The following is a 20,144-nucleotide window of genomic DNA, read 5'->3' on the forward strand; positions in this document are numbered from 1 at the left end:
ATCCCAGCATGCAACAGGAGGCAGCTAGAGGAGTCACACTGGAATAGTACCTCTTTAAGAGCTCGTCTGATAAACACCATAAAGTTAGAGGTGGTTTTGCCAGTTTTTTCCTCTGAAATATAGACTACAGCACGAGGTATTCATTCGTGGTCTTCCATCCGAGTAATAATAGTATATAATAATATAATTTATTTATATCCCGTCTTTTCCTGAAGGAATCAGTACTCACTAGGGCTGACCCTCTTTAACTTCCAAGATCAGATGGGATCTTGCATCTTCAGAGTCTTAAGGGTGCATGATTGATTTTAACTGTATTTTGTTTTAATTTCTCTTGTAAGCTATCTGGTCCTTGCTGGGAGGAAAGCAGGATATAGTTAAAACAAATAGTTAATAAATAAAACAGAGATGCTATAGGAGAGTTGAAACCCCAAATTATTTTCTTCATCCTTATCTTGATCCCTTTGATGGTTTTGCCTTCATGTTTTCAAGCATCTGTAAACAGTCATGTGCTCTAGAAACACTGATAAAGGGAAGCCGGGATTACCAGGATCCTAGTATGTACCCAGAAAACTTATGCATTTCCCCCGTCACCAAAAAAGTTGGAGATGAAGCACATGAGCCAGTAAAAGGGAGGGTTGCCATTCATTCATCCCACTTCTCTAGCAGTAAGGTTTCTCTCCCTGTGTGTGCTTGTGACCAGAAGTGTTTTGGATTTTGGAGTTTTTTGTAATTTGGGATATTTTGTTGTTGTTGTGTGTGTTCAAGTTGTTTCTGACTTATGGTGATCCTTAAGACAAACCCTATCATGGAGTTTTCTTGGAACGTTGTTTCGGAGGGTGTTTGCCGTTGCTCTGAGGCTGAGAGAGCATGACTTGCCCAAAGTCACCAAGTGGGTTTCCATGGCCAGGCAGGGATTTGAACTCTGCACTCCAGAGTAATTGTCCAGTGTTCAAACCTCTACATCCTACTGGCTCTTATTTGGAATATTTATATCTACATAAGGAGACATCTTGGAGACCCAAGTCTAGTCACAAAATTAATTTATGTTTCATATATACCTGATACACATAGCCTGAAGCTAATTTTATACACAGTATTTTTTAATAACGTTGTGCATGAAACAAAGTTTGTGTACACTGAATCATCAGAAGGTAAAGGTGTCGCTTTCTCAGCCACTTATGGGGACAGTTTTGGATTTCAGAATAATTTGGAATTCCAGATAAGGGAGACTCAACCTCCACTTAAAGATACAAAGTGCAAGAGAGAGCAACACAGAAAGCATTATGTGTGAATCCATTTCCAGCCCTGCAACATCTGTGTCTAACAGCCTGATCCGAGGAATTTTTATTCAGTTATTCAAGTAGCACATAAACTAGTAAACTAGGTTGAGGGAGAGACTGTGGAAGAAGAGGAAGCAAGCTGCACCTTTTGCTTTCTCTGCTGAATTTCTAACTAGTGAGAGGCATGGAGCAATTGCATCAGTTGAACCATTGCTTGTCTTGCTCTGAACACAATGCAGGGACATTTTGCTTCCCATTCTGAAGGGCAAGATGGCATCCCCTCTCCAGTCCATGTACTGGCAGTTTGAATCCACAAACGCCTGGACAACTTCAACAGGAAAGAAGAATCCCTTAAGCTTGGCTACCAGCCCTGAAAAACAGCAAAATAAGGCCTCAGCAAATGCAAATGAAAAACCACCCAGGATCAGGGGTTTTCCCAGCAGACAATACATACTGCCATAAAGCGGTGTACCAGTGCCAATTCTAGAGTTAGGGACCACGCAGCAACCGCAGGGTCCCTAACCCTAGAACGTACGGGCAGCGTAACAATGGCGGCACCCTGTGTATACAGGAATCTCCATTGTTATGTAAGTGCTGTGTGGTGTCTGCACATTGCCACGCGGCTCTTACTTAACGAGTGCGCCAGTGGCACACTTGTTACACCAGCCCTGTGGCTTAAAAAGAATCCGCTTTTCTCGGGTTCTTTTTCCTCCAGAGGGAAGCCGCACAGTTTGGCGGCTGCGGCTTCCCTCCGGAGGAAAAAAGGCTGCTGGCAGGCCGCCCTTTTTGGGTGTTTTTGTCCCAGGCCAATGATCACTAATCCTCTTTGCGTATGCTCTCACCCCAGGCCTTGCCATTCAAGAACAGAACAGTACACAGATTAACATGGAAATCAGATCCTCCAAACCCAGAGTCACCCAGTATATATAAATTCCCAACTCTCTTCCATGCCAGCATTCTCTGAAGATGCCAGCCACAGATGCTGGCAAAATGTCAGGAATAAATTCTTCTAGAACATAGCCGGCCCTACCGTTAGGCAGAGTGAGGCAATGGCCTGATGTAGCAGGTGCTTTGAGGAGACGGTGGCAGCCATCAGGCTGTTTTTCCTGAACTTTCTCTCTCTTACTCTCTTTTGTATGTGATGTAAACCACATAACCTGTCTTGGCCTGCTGAATTAGTCTGCTGCTTCAGATCTGGTGGAGGAGTGAATCCCTTTGCCAGTGTAGAAGGAAGATACAAACTATAGTTTTTTGTGGGTTTTTCGGGCTATGAACAGGACCTGGAACAATGGATGCAAGCTCCAGGAAAAGAGATTCCACCTCAACATTAGGAAGAACTTCCTGACAGTAAGAGCTGTTTGACAGTGGAACACACTTCTTCAGAGTATGGTGGAGTTTCCCTCCTTGGAGGTCTTTAAACAGAGGCTAGATGGTGATCTCTCAGGGATGCTTTGATTGGGAGTTCCTGCATGGCAGAATGGGGTTGGACTGGATGGCCTTTGTGGTCTCTTCCAACTTCTATGATTCATCAGGAGCTCATCTTGGGATTATGAGACGACATACTTTGGCCACAGGTTGGTTCTTCCTGGAACTGATGCCAACACCATTGGGAAGAAGAATGAAGCACATGGTTACGTTTACATATGAGGAGACAAAAGCCAAATCCTGAAGCTTTTGGCATTCATTATCATTGTGTTTTAGAAGGGAAAATATTGGTATGAATTGAACATTATCTTTCTTTGTGCTGAAGAATGGAAACAGCTCTCCCGCATAAAAGCAGACGTAATAGCTGTTGAGATGTTGTAAATTGCAGCCCTAAAAATTAATGAATTATACGTATTTCAATACGCATACCAATAAAAGTGCCTCAGTGTTTTTCCTTCCCGTCTTTCTTTCATTTCAAGTTCTTCAGGCTTCCTATTTATCATTTTATCTCGTATTGAAAAGTAATCCAATAGTGGAAGTGTTTGATAACACATGTTTCAATTGTGCCACAAGAGACTAATTTAGGGGATTAATCATCCGGAGATGATAACCCCTTCATTTGGTTCTGGCTCTGATTTGCTTATATGTTCCTGGGGTTAGTCAGGAGCTGAAATAACTGAAGGAGAAGGAATGAGCCCCTGAGTAACTGGGGACACATAGGGTCAGTCCTTAGGACTGGAGCATGGCTTTGGAGTGGCTTCCAGACTCTCAGGAGGCATGCATCATGTAAACAGCATACCTCCAAAGTGACCTGAAGCAGCCTTATTTTGGTCCGTCTGTACGGGCCATAGTTAGCCCCAAAAGAAAGGGAGTAAGTGACAGACAGAATGCAGGTATGTGTGGCATTGGGAATTCACTGTATGAATGGTGAGTATCGGTGTGTGGCAAAAATGTGTTGAGATGTATAACCAGGGGAAGGACCCTAGCTCAGTGAAAACCACACAGGCGTTGCATACAGAGGACCCTGATTTCTGTTCTTCAGATCTCTAGTTCAAAGGTGCAAGTAGGGTTTGGAAAGACTTGTGACTAGAGAACTGCTGTCTACCATTCCTACTCGCACCCTCCGCTCTGGTAGTCAGGGTCTCCTGTCACAATGTAGGACTACCACTGCCCCCTCCCGAATTCGTCCCTTCTCGCTTGCTGCCCCTTACTCCTGGAACCTTCTTCCCCCACATGCACACCTCATCACTTCTCTGCCCAGTTTCAAAACTGAATTAAAGACTATATTGTTTAGAGAAGCATTCCCAGAGGTGAGCCCCTCTCTGACCCAGGAAGCCGCCTCCTAACCATCCATCAAGAAGCCAAGCCCTTCCTCCAGTCCATCTGCCTTGGTCCAGGCCTCGGAGGTGGAAAAGATCTGCTGGACCTGATCCTATTCTCCACCACCACTCCCTTCTCCTTTTGTGTCGTGTCTTTTAGATTGTAAGCCTGAGGGCAGGGAACCGTCTGACTAAAAAATTGATGTACAGCGCTGTGTAAACTTACAGCGCTTTATAAATAAAGGTTAATAATAATAATAATAATACCAGAATTCAAAATACTGAGTTAGATAGGCCACTGATAATGCAGCTTTGTACCCTCATGATGCCCTAGAGCAGCAGTTCTCAACCTGTGGGTCTCGACCCCTTTGAGGGTCGAACAACCCTTTCACAGGGGTTGCCTGAGACTATTGGAAAACACATATTTCTGATGGTCTTAGGAACCAAGACCATCGGTTGAGGGTCACCACAACATGAGGAACTGTATTAAAGGGTGGTGGCATTAGGAAGGTTGAGAACCACTGGCCTAGAGGGTGATAGCTCTACGAACTAACAACTTTTAACTGGAGGCCATTGTCCTGACCTCACCTCATTATTTCCCCCAACATCCAGGATAAATTACGACTTCCCTGGAAAGATTCCATTGGATTCCATTTTGTAGGCATTATTAGTGGGGAGGGAGAGAAAAATCCCAAGTATTGACCTGCCTAAATACCCTAAAGGAACGAGATCCTGTCTCGACCTTGGAAGCCAAGCAGGGTCCCTTCACATTTGCTGCAGTTAGGGGTGAAGGATCCCTGTGAATGTGGAAAAACCCTAGATAAAAGAACCACCATTCTTTTTACCAGAGAGGACAACTTAGGAATCTCCAGGTCCTCCAGTGCAACTTTATGGTCAGCATCTGACCACTGTGCTGGAAAGCCTACAAATAATTAGCGAGATGTGAAGTCGAAGGCTTTCATCTTCAGCATCCATAGTTCTTTGTGGGTTTTTCGGGCTATGTGGCCATGTTCTAGAAGAGTTTATTCCTGACGTTTTGTCAGCATCTGTGGCTGGCATCTTTAGAGAAATCTCTGAAGATGCCAGCTAGAGATGCTGGCGGGACGTCAGGAATAAACTCTTCTAGAACATGGCCACTGAGCCTGAAAAATTCACAAAAAAACTAATTAGAGATTTTTTTTTCTAGGAATGTCTAGGTTCTCCAGCACAACTCTAGCAGAGTTTCATTTGAATACCTAGTGATTCCTAGAGAGAACATATTACTCAAATCCACAAGTAGTCAAAGCCACAAAAGTGAAAGCTGCAAATGTGGAGGGCCAGCTGTACTGTACTTGGATGGGGGACCTCCAACAAATACCAGATTCTGGAGGCTCTATTTCAGAGGAAGGAACTGGCAAAACCACCTCTTGACTTTTCCTTGCCTTAAAAAAACCCTCTGAAATTCATGGGGTCTCCATAAGTCGACAGGCAGTATGGAGGCCCATACGCACACATCCAGACCTCAGTCCCTGGAAATGATAGCTATGTTTCCAGGCTTTTGCACTCTGTATGTTTCCTCCTCCTGTTTGACACTTGAACATTCCCTAATTGTTGTCTGCATCTTTCACCATTAAACTGCATGGGCGAGATCTCGGAGGGGAAAGACAGAAAAGGTAAATTACAGTGAAAGAAAAAGTAGCAAATTAATAAAAAAATTTGAAAGCAGTGAACAGCCATTTGAGTTACCAACACTGTCTTGGAGCAGCGTTATATTCAAAGCATTGTGGGAAGTTTCAAATGATGTCTCATAGGACCAGGCACCAGGGCAGGTGTCACTACTGGTGGACTTTGTAAGAGAACTGGGGTCTTAGCGCAGTATGCCAGTTACTCAGTATACCAGTTACTTATAAAAACTGTTTAAAACAGTAGTGCGTAGAAACAGTGCAAAAAAGTCAAATTGGGTCTGAAATATAAGAGGGAGGAGTAGCCTGCTCAAATACCCAGATGACTTATGTAGCATACGATATGTAGAGAGATCTTGTCGCACCTTTCAGGCTAACTGAAAGAAAGAAGTTGGCAGCATGAACTTTCATAGACTAATGTTTTCTTCCTCAAATGCATTTGGTCCAAATGCATCTGAGGAAGTAGACATTAGTCTATGAAAGCTCATGCTGCCAACTTCTTTCTTTCAATTGGTCTCAAAGGTGCTACAAGATCTCTCTCCATTCTGATTCTTCAGTCTAAAATGGCTATATCTTTGAATTTTAGCATACAATGTTTACAATGCTTAAAGTTCTGAAGTGAGAATGCAGTCTATTGTTTTTCTTCTTTTTACTCTCTTAGCAGGGGCTATGAGGATCCTATTGAGACTGAGATTGTTGACGAGAGGATCCCCTACCTGCATGGTAGTTATGCCGCCCCCTTGGCGCAGCCTGAAAGAGGAAGCATGGCCAGCATTGACCGCCTGGGCAAGCGCTCTCCTTCCATCGACAGCATCCGCAAAGACCCACGGTGGCGGGACCCTGATCTCCCAGAAGTCATTGCCATGCTCAGCCACCCCATCGACCCAGTCAAGTCCAACGCAGCAGCATACCTCCAGCACCTCTGCTATGAGAATGATAAAATTAAGAAGGATGTGAGACACCTCAAGGGGATCCCAATCCTGGTGGGCCTGCTAGACCACCCAAAGCCAGAGGTGCACCGCAAAGCTTGTGGGGCTCTGAGAAACATATCCTATGGAAAGGATAATGAAAACAAAGTGGCAATAAAGAATTGTGACGGGATCCCAGCTTTGATCAGGTTACTGCGGAAGACAAATGACATGGAAGTGCGGGAACTCATTACAGGTCAGTGTCCGTATTATTACTTGTAGGAACTGCTTTTTCAGGGTGGTCTTTTATTAGTTTCACTGTTGTAATGATTGACTTACTGTATTTTTAAAAAACAAATAAGTCATAAGATCTGTGAAGGATTAGACCAAACGCCTGTCTGAGCATTCTCTTCCAATGGTGGCCAGCCAAATGCCTCTGAGGATCGCACAAGCCAGACATGAAAGAAACAGTACCCTCTCTCTGTTCCTATGTTCTGCAGGAATTGGTCTTGAGATCCCTCAATGCTGGAAGTCATATAGCTGTCATAACTAAAAACCATTAATAGCCTCCACAAATTTATCTAATCCACATGTTATGCTGTTCAGTTTGGTGGCCATCATTGTGTTTTGTGCATCAAATTCCATGCGCAGTGTGAAGGCGTGCTTTCTTTTGTCTGCTTTGAATGTTCCACCATTTGTTTTAATTGGGTGAACCAGAGTTTTAGTATTATGAGAGAGGGAGGAAAATGTCTCCCCATTCATTTTTTTCCACACCGTACATCCGTTTATACTGGCTTGTCATGGCTTCACCTTACATACCGTTTTTCTACACTGAAAAGGTTCAGTTAGTGTAACCTCGACCACATGCTTGCTGACACACTCAGAGAACTCCAAAAAGGTTATGAGATAGGACTTGCCTTTGCAGGATGGCTATCACTACTTTGTTTAAATTTATTTATCTAGCCTGTAATCCTGTACCCTGTAGTAGTAGTATTCCTCCTCCTCCTCCTCCTCCTCCTCCTCCTTCTTCTTCTTAATATTCCACCATCCCTCCCAGAAACAGAATCTGAAGGTAAGACACGCTGAATTCAGTGGCACTTCCTTCTGAATAAGTCATGAAGATTTCACTGTTACTTAAAAAATGTTATGTACAATTGCATTATCTTCCAAAGACATGCTTTTCAAAGTAGTGTATACAGCACGTTTGTCTAAAATGTCAATTATTCATATTCTGAGTCTCCAAATAACGTCTGAAAAAGTAATATAGCAAAAGACATAGGCCAGAATGCAATGATGTACCTGTATTTCCATTGAATCCCACTGCTTCTTCCAAATTCTGCTCCATATGCTATCATAGTTTAAAGCCCATAATAGGCTGTTACTTTGTGGCCTGAAAGGCTGGTAATGATACCCTACAGGCCGGTTCTGGATGTCTCGCTAGAGAGGTTCCCAAACTTTTTGGCTAGACCATAGTTTGAAGTTGGCTTGTTTTAGACAAACCATCATTAAAACCAAGCCACTTTTTTGATCTAGTTGAACTCGAAGGGGAAAAGAAAATGGATGAGAGGAAAGATAGGGAAGGGAGGTCTTGTTGAAGCTCATTCTTATCCTGTTGAACTTTGGTTAGTGTAGTGCCTAAATATGGTTCTTGTTATATGACTGAGGCGCAGTACAGACCGCCGAGAAACGGTGGCCTGCAGGCACCCATTTTAACTCTAGAGGGATGCCGCAGCAACTAGACTGCGCGACATCCCTCCGGAGTTAAAAGAACCTGGTTTTTCCGGGTTCTTCTCCCGGTGCCCTAGTTATGTCACAAGTGCACCAATGGTGTGGTCCCTAACCCTAAAATCGGTTGGTGTGCAGTCCCTAACCCTAAAATTGGTGCCAGCATGGCTCATTTGTGCTGTCTGTTTCAGCCTGATACTCAGTACCAAGATCCATTTGTTAGGTATTGGTGCCTAGTAAGCTTTGGTATAAATTTCACATATGCCTATAATTGCTTCAAATCTCAGGCTGGCAATCCTCCAGATCATTACTGTTTCAGCAGTGGAAGTGACGTCTAGCACAGGGAAAACCTTCCATCCCGTGCCTTGAATTACCTAGCCCAGGGGTCGGCAACCTACGGCCTGCGGGCTGGATGCGGCCCGGCGAGGCCTCAGGACCAGCCCCAGCCCGGTCCTGCTGCCAGTTGCCGCCCCCACCGCAGCTTCTGTGCCGCTCCGGGCGCCATTTTGAGTTCGGCCCCCCAGTTGTCTGAGGGACAGCAACCCGGCCCCCGACTCAAAAAGGTTGCCTACCCCTGATAGCCAAATAACCTTACATGGATGTATAGCTGTCTTTCGTCTTTTGCCTTTGAAACATTTCAGATCAGAGGCAGGCAACCTGTCCTACAGATACCATCACCAGTGACAATTATTCCCGGTGGCTAGGACTGATGGAGATTGCCTGGCTCAGGTTTAAATAACCTGCAATAGTTGATTCATTGTGGTCTTGGTTTATTTTGTAGATACAAGCTTCTTCCTTAAAAAGAATGTGTAAAAAACCCAAGCAAACCCCAATCCGTTAATTGTCCTACAGTGGCAGCACTTTGTCAGAAGCTAATTTTCAGAAATGTGCCCATTTGAATACTTTAGATTAGAAAATGGAATACTGTAATTTTACCTGCACGGCAAGTATTTCACTTCTAGATGAAAGCATTCTCAAGTTTGCACTTTTCATGTTAAATGGGAGGAATGGGAGGTGATCTTGAATCTTAATTAGTGAATTAATTTTGCACTTTGAACACAAGGCTGTGCAAGAGGATTATCGGGGCCAAAGAAGCAGACAGCAATTTGGAATGTTAGGAATTGTGTAAATGGCTTTAAAAGAGTAAATCACAAGCATGGGTTAGTGGAGTCAACATGGATCAAGACCTGGCAGTTGGCCCCGGCTGTAATCCTAACCATGCCTTATAACAGCTGAAATTGAGTGGCCTGCATCCCCCAGAGCCCTACCATCACCATCACCATTTTTATTTTATTTTATTTTTAGGAAAATCACACCACCAGAAGCCTCCATGGGCAGGTTTCTCCTATGAAATATGTATCCTCACACCTTGTTTTGGTCCAGATACTCATTCATTTATTTATTTCAAGGATTTATATCCCACTTTTCTCCCACAATGGGATTCAAAGCAATTCAAAGTAGTTTTTTGGAAAGCCAGAAATGACTCAGTTCACTTCTATTTCATTTGAAAATGGAAGCACAGCTGCCGGTCTCAGAGGTGATAGAAAATGGCTTCAAGTCCCTCACAGTTAAACTGAGTCTGCCTTACTTTGGACATATCATGAGACAACATGACTCACTGGAAAACACGATAAATGCTCAGGAATGTGGAAAGCAGCAGGAAATATGGAAGGCCACATGACAAGTGGATGGATTAAATCTTGGAAGCCACGATTGCCCTGAGTTTGCAAGAGCTGTTGATGACCAGAGCTCTTGGAAGTCTTTCATTCATAGGGTCACCGTAAATTTAAGCTTACTTAAATGGCACAGAAACAACATCGGATGTCTGAAACTCAGGGGAGCCACTGCTAGTCAGAGCATACAGAGTTGGACTAAATGGACAGCTATTCTGACCAGATGTATAGTGGCTTCCTATGTTACTCTCAAGACAAAGTATCACTACTTCTAATTTCAGACTCAGGGAATGAGTGCCCAGAGAGGGATAGCTGCAAGTTTGGGATATATCTGAGATTTTCAGAAATACAAAGAATATATTCAAGAGGTGAACAGAAGGTGCCATGCCTTCCTCCAATTTCAGTGTGGAGGTAGGATGCCGTGTGAATACCAGAAGTCATGAAATGTGTCAGTTAAAACATAAACATGGAATGCAATTTTGAATAAAGTAAAAAAAAAATTTGAAGTGATTTTAGTGGAGCCATGAAAAGCAAAGTTAGGTAGTGTGGTATCTCCAGATGTGCTACAGTGTGGTACCTCCAGATGGCCAGTGGTCAGGGAAGATGGGGTTTGTGGTCATACCATCTGGAGAGCTCCAGGTTGCCCACTCCTTCCAGTATCCTGGAGGACCTTATGGCTGGCTGGTTGGCTGGAACTCTGAACAAGGGCATACCTCTTTGCTGAAGCATTTTTAGTTTCAGGTCCCACTTGTAGATTTATATATTTGAAGGATGTTTTTAAAAATCTCCACATGACATATATCACCTGTTTGTTTGTTTGTTATTCCAAAGATCACCGGGATTTGTGTGATCTACTTTTTTGCCTTGCCAAACGCACAGTGCTTACTAGGCACACCACGAAATGAGCCACAACTAGCAACAATTCTTAATTCTTTTTTTCCCCATGCTTTGAGTTGGACACGATCTCTTAGGCCCCTGGCAGAGTGATGTATTTCAGCTGATCATTGACTGATTCTCGATATGGGGAAGAATGAAAGCAGGCCTGATAAGGAAAGTAATATGTTGTGATGATTCCGGAAAGCAGCAAAAGGTCTTATTTTATTCTGACTGATAAGGCTTGGCATGGAACAAATGTTCCCATTGGAGATACTGGTCGTGAGGCTTCCATTATACTGCTTGGATCGGCAGCTGAGAAGTTGGGAGCTTTAACAAGCTTTTTCTTCTTTGGGTCCTCATTCCAATGTAATATCTCTGGATTAGTTGGAAATGCTGACGCTCTGTGGCCATGGCATGTTCCTGTTTGGCAGACGAATCCCTAATTCTTTAGACCAGAAACTCTATTTCTATATCTTCACTGAATCTGTTCTTGAATACATTACCTCTAGACCTGTCCTCTGCCACAGATCCGAGTGGTCTGGGAAATTGTGCCTCACTTCTCTTGTTTTGAAAGAAGCTGTATTAGGAGCGAGACCCTCACTTGGCCTCTTGCCACTTGGGGCTTGTGATCCATTGCTGCGGCTTTCTTAAAAACAAAGAAAGGTTGCCTGCATTTTATATTCCCCTCAGGTGTCTGCATGATCAACTTGCAGTCAGGTAAGCTGAGACGGAGTATTATTTTTTTTGAGGGGGAGTGGGCAGAATGTGAGCGGAGGGAAACGTGTTGAGAAACAGAGTGTTACTCTCACCCTTCTTGCTGCTGTGGCTTGTTCCTGTGATTTTGAAGGTTATTATTATTATTATTAACCTTTATTTATGAAGCGCTGTAAATTTACACAGCGCTGTACATACAATCTTTTTAGTTAGACGGTTCCCTGCCCTCAGGCTTACAATCTAAAAAGACATGACACAGAAGGAGAAGGGGGTGGTGACGGGAAAGGGTAAGAGGTCCAGCAGTTCCTCTCAACCTCCGAGGCCTGGACCAAGGCAGATGGACTGAAGGGAGGGCTTGGCTTCAAAATGGAAGGTTAATCATTATCCAGGGAAAATACATACTCACAAGTAGGATAATACATATACAGTACATAGCAATACAGGAAATGGATCAATAAACAGCCAACAACAGAACATCAGATAGTAAGCGACAATTATGCGATGCCTGGGAAGGCTTCTCTGAATAGGATGGTTTTCAACTCCATTTTGAAGCTGGTTAAAGTAGTGATGGCTCTTGCTTGTGGAGGAAGAAGGTTCCAGGAGTGAAGGGCCGCAAGTGAAAAGGGGCGAATCCGGGATGGGGCAGAGGAAATCCTGGGCTGGGACAGGAACCCTTGACTACCAGAACGGAGGGCCCTGGTGGGAAGGTGAGGAGAAAGAAGGTCAGATAAGTAAGGAGGGGCCAGTCCATGGAGGGCTTTGAATGTCGACAGCAGGAGCTTATACTGAATGCGGAAAGGGAGGGGGAGCCAGTGAAGGGATGCCAAGACAGGAGAGATGTGGTCAGAGCGGTGGGTGGAAGTGATAATGCGTGCAGCTGAATGCTGGACAGAGATTAAAGGACGGAGGTGAGAAAAAGGAAGCCCAGCCAGGAGGACATTACAGTAATCAAGTTGTGAGATCACTAGGGCATGGACCAGGATCTTGGCAGTAGAGGCGGAGAGATATGGTCGGATTTTGGCAATATTGTACAAAAAGAATCTACAAGCCTTGGCAGTGGTCTGGATCTGAGGGATACACGACAGAGAAGAGTCAAAGATAAAACCAAGACTGCGGGCTTGCTGGACTGGTTGAATGGAAATGTTGTCCACAGAGACAGAAAAGGAGTGTTGAAGGTTGGGCTTAGGAGGAAAGACAAGAAGCTCCGTCTTGGACATGTTGAGCTTCAAACGCCGATGGCGCATCCACTGTGAGACAGCTGTAAGGCAAGACGAGACTTGCTGTTCAAGCCTTGGAGAAAGGTCAGGGGTGGAAAGATACAGCTGGGTGTCATCGGCATAGAGATGGTAGGAAAAACCAAAAGAGCTGATGAGTTTTCCTAAGGACAGTGTGTAGAGAGAAAACAGAAGGGGACCCAGAACAGAGCCCTGGGGAACTCCAACAGATAAGGGAACAGGAGAAGAAGTCTGACCACCTGCAACTACTGCAAAAGATCTGCCAGACAAGTAAGATCTAAACCAGTGGAGAACAGAGTCTGAGAACCCAAGGTCAGAGAGTATGTCAATTAGGAGACAGTGATCAACAGTGTCAAAGGCTGCAGACAAATCAAGAAGGATGAGAACAGAGTAAAGGCCATTAGCCTTGGCCTGTAAAAGGTCATTTGAGATCTTAGTGAGGGCTGTCTCAGTGGAATGCTTTGGGCGGAAACCAGACTGAAAGGGATCAAGAATGGAGTTGGCTTCAAGAAACTCAAGACAGCGCGAATAGACAACCCGTTCCAAAACCTTAGAAAGAAAGGGGAGAAGAGAAATCGGACGATAGCTAGACAAAGAGGAGGGGTCAAGAGAAGGTTTTTTCAGAATTGGGGAAATGAGAGCATGTTTGAAGTCTGACGGGAAGGAGCCTGTAGAGAGAGAGAGATTGAAGATATGGAGAAGCGAGGGCAGAAAGAAGGGAGCTATAGAGATTAGAAGACGAGTAGGAATAGGATCAAGAGGACAGGTAGCAGGTTTGGAAGAGTTCAGAAGTGTAGAGAGTTCATCCAAAGAGGCAGGAGGAAAGACAGAAAATTTGTTAGGGGAAGGCGATAGAAGATTAAGAGCAGAAGAAGAATCAGGAGGGACTATCTCAGAGCGAATATAGTGGTAATCTTAGAGATGAAATAGTTAGCAAAGTCATTAGGAGAGAAAGATGAAGAGACAGGAGGAGAGGGAGGTTTAAGCAAAGTGTTGAAGATGGAGAACAAACGCTGCGGGCTCCTCTCATTGGCAGAGATCAATGATTTGTAATAATTCTGTTTAGCCATAGAGAGGGCGCGTGAGAAGGAAGAAAGAACAAATTTGAAATGGATAAAATCAGCCCACTCTTTGGACTTTCTCCAAAGACGTTCGGCCGCTCTAGAGCAGGACCGGAGAAACTTAATGTTGGGGGTAAGCCAGGGCTGAGGTCTAGTCTTGGAGGAAGAAGTGCGTACAGAGACAGGGGCAAAATGGTCAAGAGTTGAGGAAAGAGTGGAGTTAAATAAAGACATTGCTGAATCAGCAGAATCCCCGAGATTTAGGGAAGAGAGAGATGAATCCAGGGTCAGACCAAGATGGTTAGAGTCGACAGATTGAAGATCACGAAAAAGACGTTGAATAGTATGGCGAGGAGGAGGAGTATAAGTGAGAGCAAAGGAGATTAAGTAATGGTCAGATAGTGGAAAGTCAAGTGCCAGGTAGTCAGAAATGGCGCAGTTTGCAGCAAGAACTAGGTCAAAACAGTGACCAAGAGAATGAGTTGAAGAGTTGGAGTGTGGTTGGAGGCCAAAAGAAGCTAGCAGAGAGTTAAAGCGAGATGTTGTAGGGTTATTGGAATCGTCAACGTGGATATTAAAGTCACCTAGGATCAAAGTGGGGACTGAATCTGAAAGGAAGGTGGTAGCGATTACCTAAAGATCCTAAAGTGCAAAGACATTGCATGGAATGCTAAAGTTAGGATCGCCCAAACCATTGTATTCCCTATCGCCATGGATGGATGTGAGAGCTGAGCAATGAGGAACGCAGATGGAAAGAAAATCAACTTATGTGAGATGTGGTGCTGGAGACGAGTGTTGAGGATCCCATGGACAGCCAAAGAGATGAACAAATTGGTCCTAGAACAGATAAAGTCCAACCTCTCCCTGGAAGCCAGGATGACTAAATTGAGGTTGTCGTACTTTGGACACACCATAAGACTCATTAGAAAAGGCAATGATGATGGGAAAAGTGGAAGGCAGCAGCAGAAGGGGACGGCCACAGACCAGATGGATAGACTGTTAGGGAGGTCCTGGGTCTGAATTTACAGGACCTAGGCAGAGCAGTGGAGGCTGGGGAGTCTTGGAGGTGCCTTACCTTCAAGCGATTACCCTTTCTGAACACAGTTTCTCTTAAATACTCTTCATTAGAGGAAATCACATTGAGGGCAGGAAGCTCTAACATCCAGAGTAAGGTTGGAAGAAAACAAAAAGAGAACCCTCTTATTTAGGAGGGAGCTAGCTTGTTTTCTGCTGCTCCAGAGAATAGGACACCATGGAGCAATGGATGCAAGCTACAGGAAAAGAGATTCCAGCTCAACATTAGGAGGAACTTCCTGACAGTAAGGGCTGTTCGACAGTGGAACACACTCCTTCCTCGGAGTGTAGTGGAGTCTCCATCCTTGGAGGTCTTTAAGCAGAGGCTGGATGGCCATCTGTTGGGGATGCTTTGATTGAGAGTTCTTGCATGGCAGAATGGGGTTGGACTGGACGGCCCTTGCAGTCTCCTCTGTGGCATATCAGAATGAGGGTAAGTGTAAGAGGTTTGGTGTTAACTGCCCTCAAGTCGACTTGAGAAATGTCACGTTGAAGCTGGAGCAAGCTTGTTTTCTGCTGCTCCAGAGAATAGGGCCAGGAGCAATGGGTTCAAACAAAAGGAGAAGAGATTCCACCTCAACCTCCACCTTTTAAATTCATGTGTATTTTAACTGATGTGCTGTGTCTATTAATTGTTGTTGTTCCCTGCCTCGATTCATAGGGAAGAGGCGAGTAAGAAATGATGATGATGATGATGATGATGATGATGATGATGATGATGATGATGATGATGATGATGATGATGATATAATTAATAATATAACTGTTATAACACTTTCTCCCATTTGCTCTCCCAACCCTCCCCTGGCTACAACCTGCAAACAATATTAGGCATTTTTTTTCTTTAGGAGAGAAAAATGTATAAAGGTTAACTTTCGAAAGATACATTACTATCACAGTTTCAGGCCTCCTAAAATAATATTATGCAAAACGTGAATGTAAGCCCCCAGCCACTGGGCCAACGGCTTTTAATTGTTTGCAAAGTGAGAATTTAATACAGATTCTCCTGCTTTTCTAGCCATGCAGAGCAATCGTAATCTTCTTTGAAAAGAATAAACCTTATTGCCGAAGCCAGTGTTTGATTTTAACAATAGCTGATTTAAAAATATGTTGAGCTGGAAATCTTCAGCCATTCGGGAGCACATTTTGTGACAGAATCAAAAAAAAGTTTCCCTGACTGGTATGGGAAGCCCTTCAGTGCATCTCTTGCAAACTAATGTGTGTGATCAAGATAACGTTTAGAAAGGCAAAGTCAACAACAACAACAAAAGCCAAAGTCAACAATCTTCTCTCAGTCCTCCAGTCTACACATCCCACTAACAAGAGACAATTCTGTTAGATAAGCACGCTTTTCTGTTAGGGACAAATGTAAATAAATAAAGGTCTTTTCACAGGGATGTTCCATTGAGGTCTTGTCTGCATGGGTCTAAAGGCTTGTTCTCCCCTCCACCCCACAAGTTCTGGTGTTGTGCTTTGTGGATGACACATTTCCCAAACCCCCTTCTGGTGCAAGCAGTCTGGATGACATCCAGCACATTCTGCACCAGAACCAGGGTTTAAGAACCTTAAACTTCATTTACCTGTTATTTCGGATCTTGCTGGAAGATTTGGAGTCCTCCATTCCTACACTGCGCTGGCTGTCTGCAATGGCATATTGCTGACCTACCTGGGGCATCTGCCACCACCACAGTTCTCTTGTTCTAGGGTTAGAATAAGGTGCCCAACCATGTGATTATCTCTGGGCACACTGTCCTGACCTCAGAAGTGAGTGACTCGTTGCAATGATGGATGCACTGGCTGGCTCAGCGGTATGCTCATCTAGACAGCTGTCGCGGTGTGGGAATAATGGAGTAATGGAGGGAGGTCAGGGCTATTCTGGGCTGCCTCCCATAGTATCCTGGCCCGTGCAGACATGGCCTACATTTGTCTTTAAGGAAGCTTTCAGAAACTACCAAGATCATACTTGATCATACATAGTGTCTAGATCAAGGGAAGTCATAGTGTCACTCTATTCTGCTCTGGTCAGGCCTCACTTGGAATCCTGTGTCCAGTTCTGGGCACCGTAGTTCAAAAAGGATGTTGAGAAACTAGAACGTGTCCAAAGGAGGGCAACCAAAATGTCTGGAAACCAATGTGGAGAGACTGGGTATGTTTAGCCTGGAGAAGAGAAGGTTAAGAGGTGATATGATAGCCCTGTTTAACTGTTTGAAGGGATGTCATACTGAGGTTGGAGCAAGCTTGTTTTCTGCAGCTCAAGAGAGCAGGACCCGTAGCAGTGGTGGGGACGTAGCTAGGTCCAGACTAAGTGCCACCATTATAATGGGGCTTGGGTGTGGCGGCGCAGCAGCACACACCATTCATTTTTCTAATGGAAGGGGGGGGTCTGGACCCCAAGAACCCCCCCCCCCCTTGGCTACATCCCTGGCAGTGGATTCAAACTAGAGGAAAAGAAACTGCATCTCAACATTAGGAAGAACTTCCTGACAGTAAGGGCTGTTAAACAGTGGAACACACTCCTTCCTCAGATTGTAGTGGAGTCTCCTTCCTTGGAAGTCTTTAAGCAGAGGCTGGATGGCCATCTGTCAGGGATACTTTGACTGAGAGTTCCTGCATGGCAGAATGGGGTTGGACTGGATGGCCCTTGATGTCTCTTCCAGTTCTATGATTTTATGATTCTACTTTCATTCTGAATGGAAGTTTATGCTCTGTTGTACATGTTCAGACTTGGTGTTGTTGGTTGCCCCTTTCAATGTTTAATGAGCAATTTTGTGTTCTGTACAGGGGAAATGAGCCCCAGTTTACCAACTTCTCTTATATTGCATTAGAAGCAGTGGGGTGGTAGGGTGCCAATGGTGCATTAGAAGAAGCAGTTTGCCAATCTGGAAGGGGCAGCTTCAAGCCATCACCTCTTGCCAGTCTGTCCCCCCACAGTTTACATTAGAACCTTTGAGCACCTTTGAGACTAACTGAAAGAAAGAAGTTGGCAGCATGAGCTTTCGTAGACTTCAGTCTACTTCCTCTGATGCTTTTGGTGTGCTGCATGTCCCATTTCCTATACTCTTACCTCCATCCTACCATTTTACATCAGCCTCCCCATGTTAGCTCAGCCCCTCCATTCTAACACTGGGCGGCTGTTTGCATCCTAGCTTGTCCCACGCTGCAGCTCGGTGCACATTGCTCACTTTCAGTGCCTTATTCTGACCTCAGAGCAAGCGATGCACAGCAGTTTTGGGTGGCAGAGTGGGACCCATTTCAGACAGCCGCCTGGCATCCAAACTGAGGGGTCCGGATCTTCCAGGAATATCCAAAACAAACAGGGATTTTAAAAAATGCATTTCAATGGGGTATACCCTGGGTTTGGCACTGAACGGACTGGACGTTGTCTGGTCAGTTTGCACCAGACCCAGGGTTTGGACCCTAAGTCCTCCAGACTTCTTGTCTAGAGGATGAGAGGAGAAAGGCTGGTTTAACTGGCCCTGGCAGACACAGTCCCAGAGTCACATTTCATTGAAAAATTCGCACAGAACTGCAAGATAGCCGTATTAGGACATTGTCACCCAGAGAGTTTAAAACAGTGTCCCAGCCAACTGCCATGAACAGGTCTTTTTTAATGAACAAAAAACAACTGGGATTGTCCCAAGGAATCTATTGTATTTTGCCATGTGGGAGCGGGGAGGGGGGGGGGGTTGGACAGGGATGCCACAGTTGTTGTTTTACACTTCCATAGTGTGTAATGGAATAGCTTGTAATTTGCGATTAATTTCTCATTACATCCTCTCACGACGCTCTTCCGATCTTCATGAGAGGATCTTTTTTAAAATTTCTGTTAAATTAATTTGCTTAAATGCTAAATTGACCTTTTAGAAAGAAAGAAAGAAAGAAAGAAAGAAAGAAAGAAAGGGGAGAGAAAAATCCATATTAATATAATTACTGTCTTGCCAAAAGTGCACATAAGCTCTAAAGCAGTAAGTGAAGTCTATCAAGGAAACAAATACAGTGATTAATGTCCTTGCTAGCAGCAAGAATCTGAAGAATAAAAGCAGGTAAGAGTGGTTTGGGCTAAAGAGGCAGGTTTCAATTGACTGCTTTGGCTTATTGGAGTCTCGGCAGTGTTCTCTTGGCTGTTCCAGGCAGCATTACATTTCTGAAGAGGTCCAAAAATGGCACTGCGCTAAGGAGCCTTGCCTTGCTCATTAATGCTAAAAGTACGTGCACAGATTACTGTTAGTTAGTGGTGAAAGGAAAGCAATCTGTACATGAACAGAGGCATTTTTCTTATGACTTCACGTGTGCCAAAAAGTTTTAACCAGCTGGCTGAGTGCTACAGTTGCTAATTTGGAATTGAGAAATATGCTGCTTGACTCAAGAACTTCCATGGAGCCAGCCCCTGATATTTCCTGCTTTTCTCTATGGTGTAGATGATCTAGATAGCATTAGTGCTTTCTTCTTCTGAGTCCCTGCAAGGGTGATGTTCGTGCTGGGCACCAGTTTCCTTATGTTCTCTCTAAGAAGTTGTCAAAATGAGGATAGGAAGCATTATGTTTTGCTCATGCCCTCACCTATATTTGACTTCATAATGATGCTGTGTAGCAATGCTTCCCACATGAGGAGTTGAATTTGCACGGAAGGAAAGTGAGAGCAATAGCAGGACAGAATAGCAATAGCAATAGCGTTTACATTTCTGTACCACTTATCAGTGTACTCAGCACTCTCTAAGCGGTTTACACTCTGTAAGCCAATTGCCCCCAACAAGCTGGGGACTCATTTTACCTACCTGTGAAAGGATGGAAGGCTGAGTCAACCTTGGAGAACTGGGATCGAACTCACAACAGTACTGGCATTTTAACCACTGCGCCACCAGGGCTCCTGTTGATAAATTCACCGTCCCCCCCCCCCCACCGTCATGCAGATATTTATCTTTTGAAATCATCAAAATACTCCCCTTAGTTTTTCAGCCTGCAGACATTGTTGGTGTCTGCCCTGCCCAGAATACCTCTAATAAATAATAAATAAATAAAATCTTTATTTTTACCCCGCCCTTCCAGAAAGATCAGGGCGGCTTACAAAAGTGCAACGAATGCACACAAATACAGTTAAAAACAGTAAACATCAAACACAATACAATGAACTAAAAGCAGGAATAAAAGCCCCATCGCCCATCCTCATGGCCACGGAAGAGGAGGGGAGGCCCAC

General features: G+C 44.4%; 1 protein-coding gene across 11 annotated transcripts in view; it reads left to right on the plus strand.

Annotated features, from left to right (window-relative positions):
• The window catches only part of ARVCF (ARVCF delta catenin family member), a 640,643-nt gene that overhangs the window by 476,953 nt on the left and 143,546 nt on the right, over positions 1–20,144 (plus strand). For 8 of the 11 annotated variants that reach the window (XM_042441595.1, XM_042441594.1, XM_042441603.1 and 5 more), the window contains one exon: positions 6,347–6,849. In XM_042441595.1, coding sequence (XP_042297529.1) covers positions 6,347–6,849 — 503 coding nt within the window. The remainder of the gene's footprint in view (positions 1–6,346; positions 6,850–20,144) is intronic. The other 3 variants (XM_042441597.1, XM_042441599.1, XM_042441602.1) reach the window with 1 other exon arrangement.

Source organism: Sceloporus undulatus, chromosome 10 (assembly GCF_019175285.1).
Source record: "Sceloporus undulatus isolate JIND9_A2432 ecotype Alabama chromosome 10, SceUnd_v1.1, whole genome shotgun sequence".
NCBI classification, from domain to species: Eukaryota; Metazoa; Chordata; class Lepidosauria; order Squamata; family Phrynosomatidae; genus Sceloporus; species Sceloporus undulatus.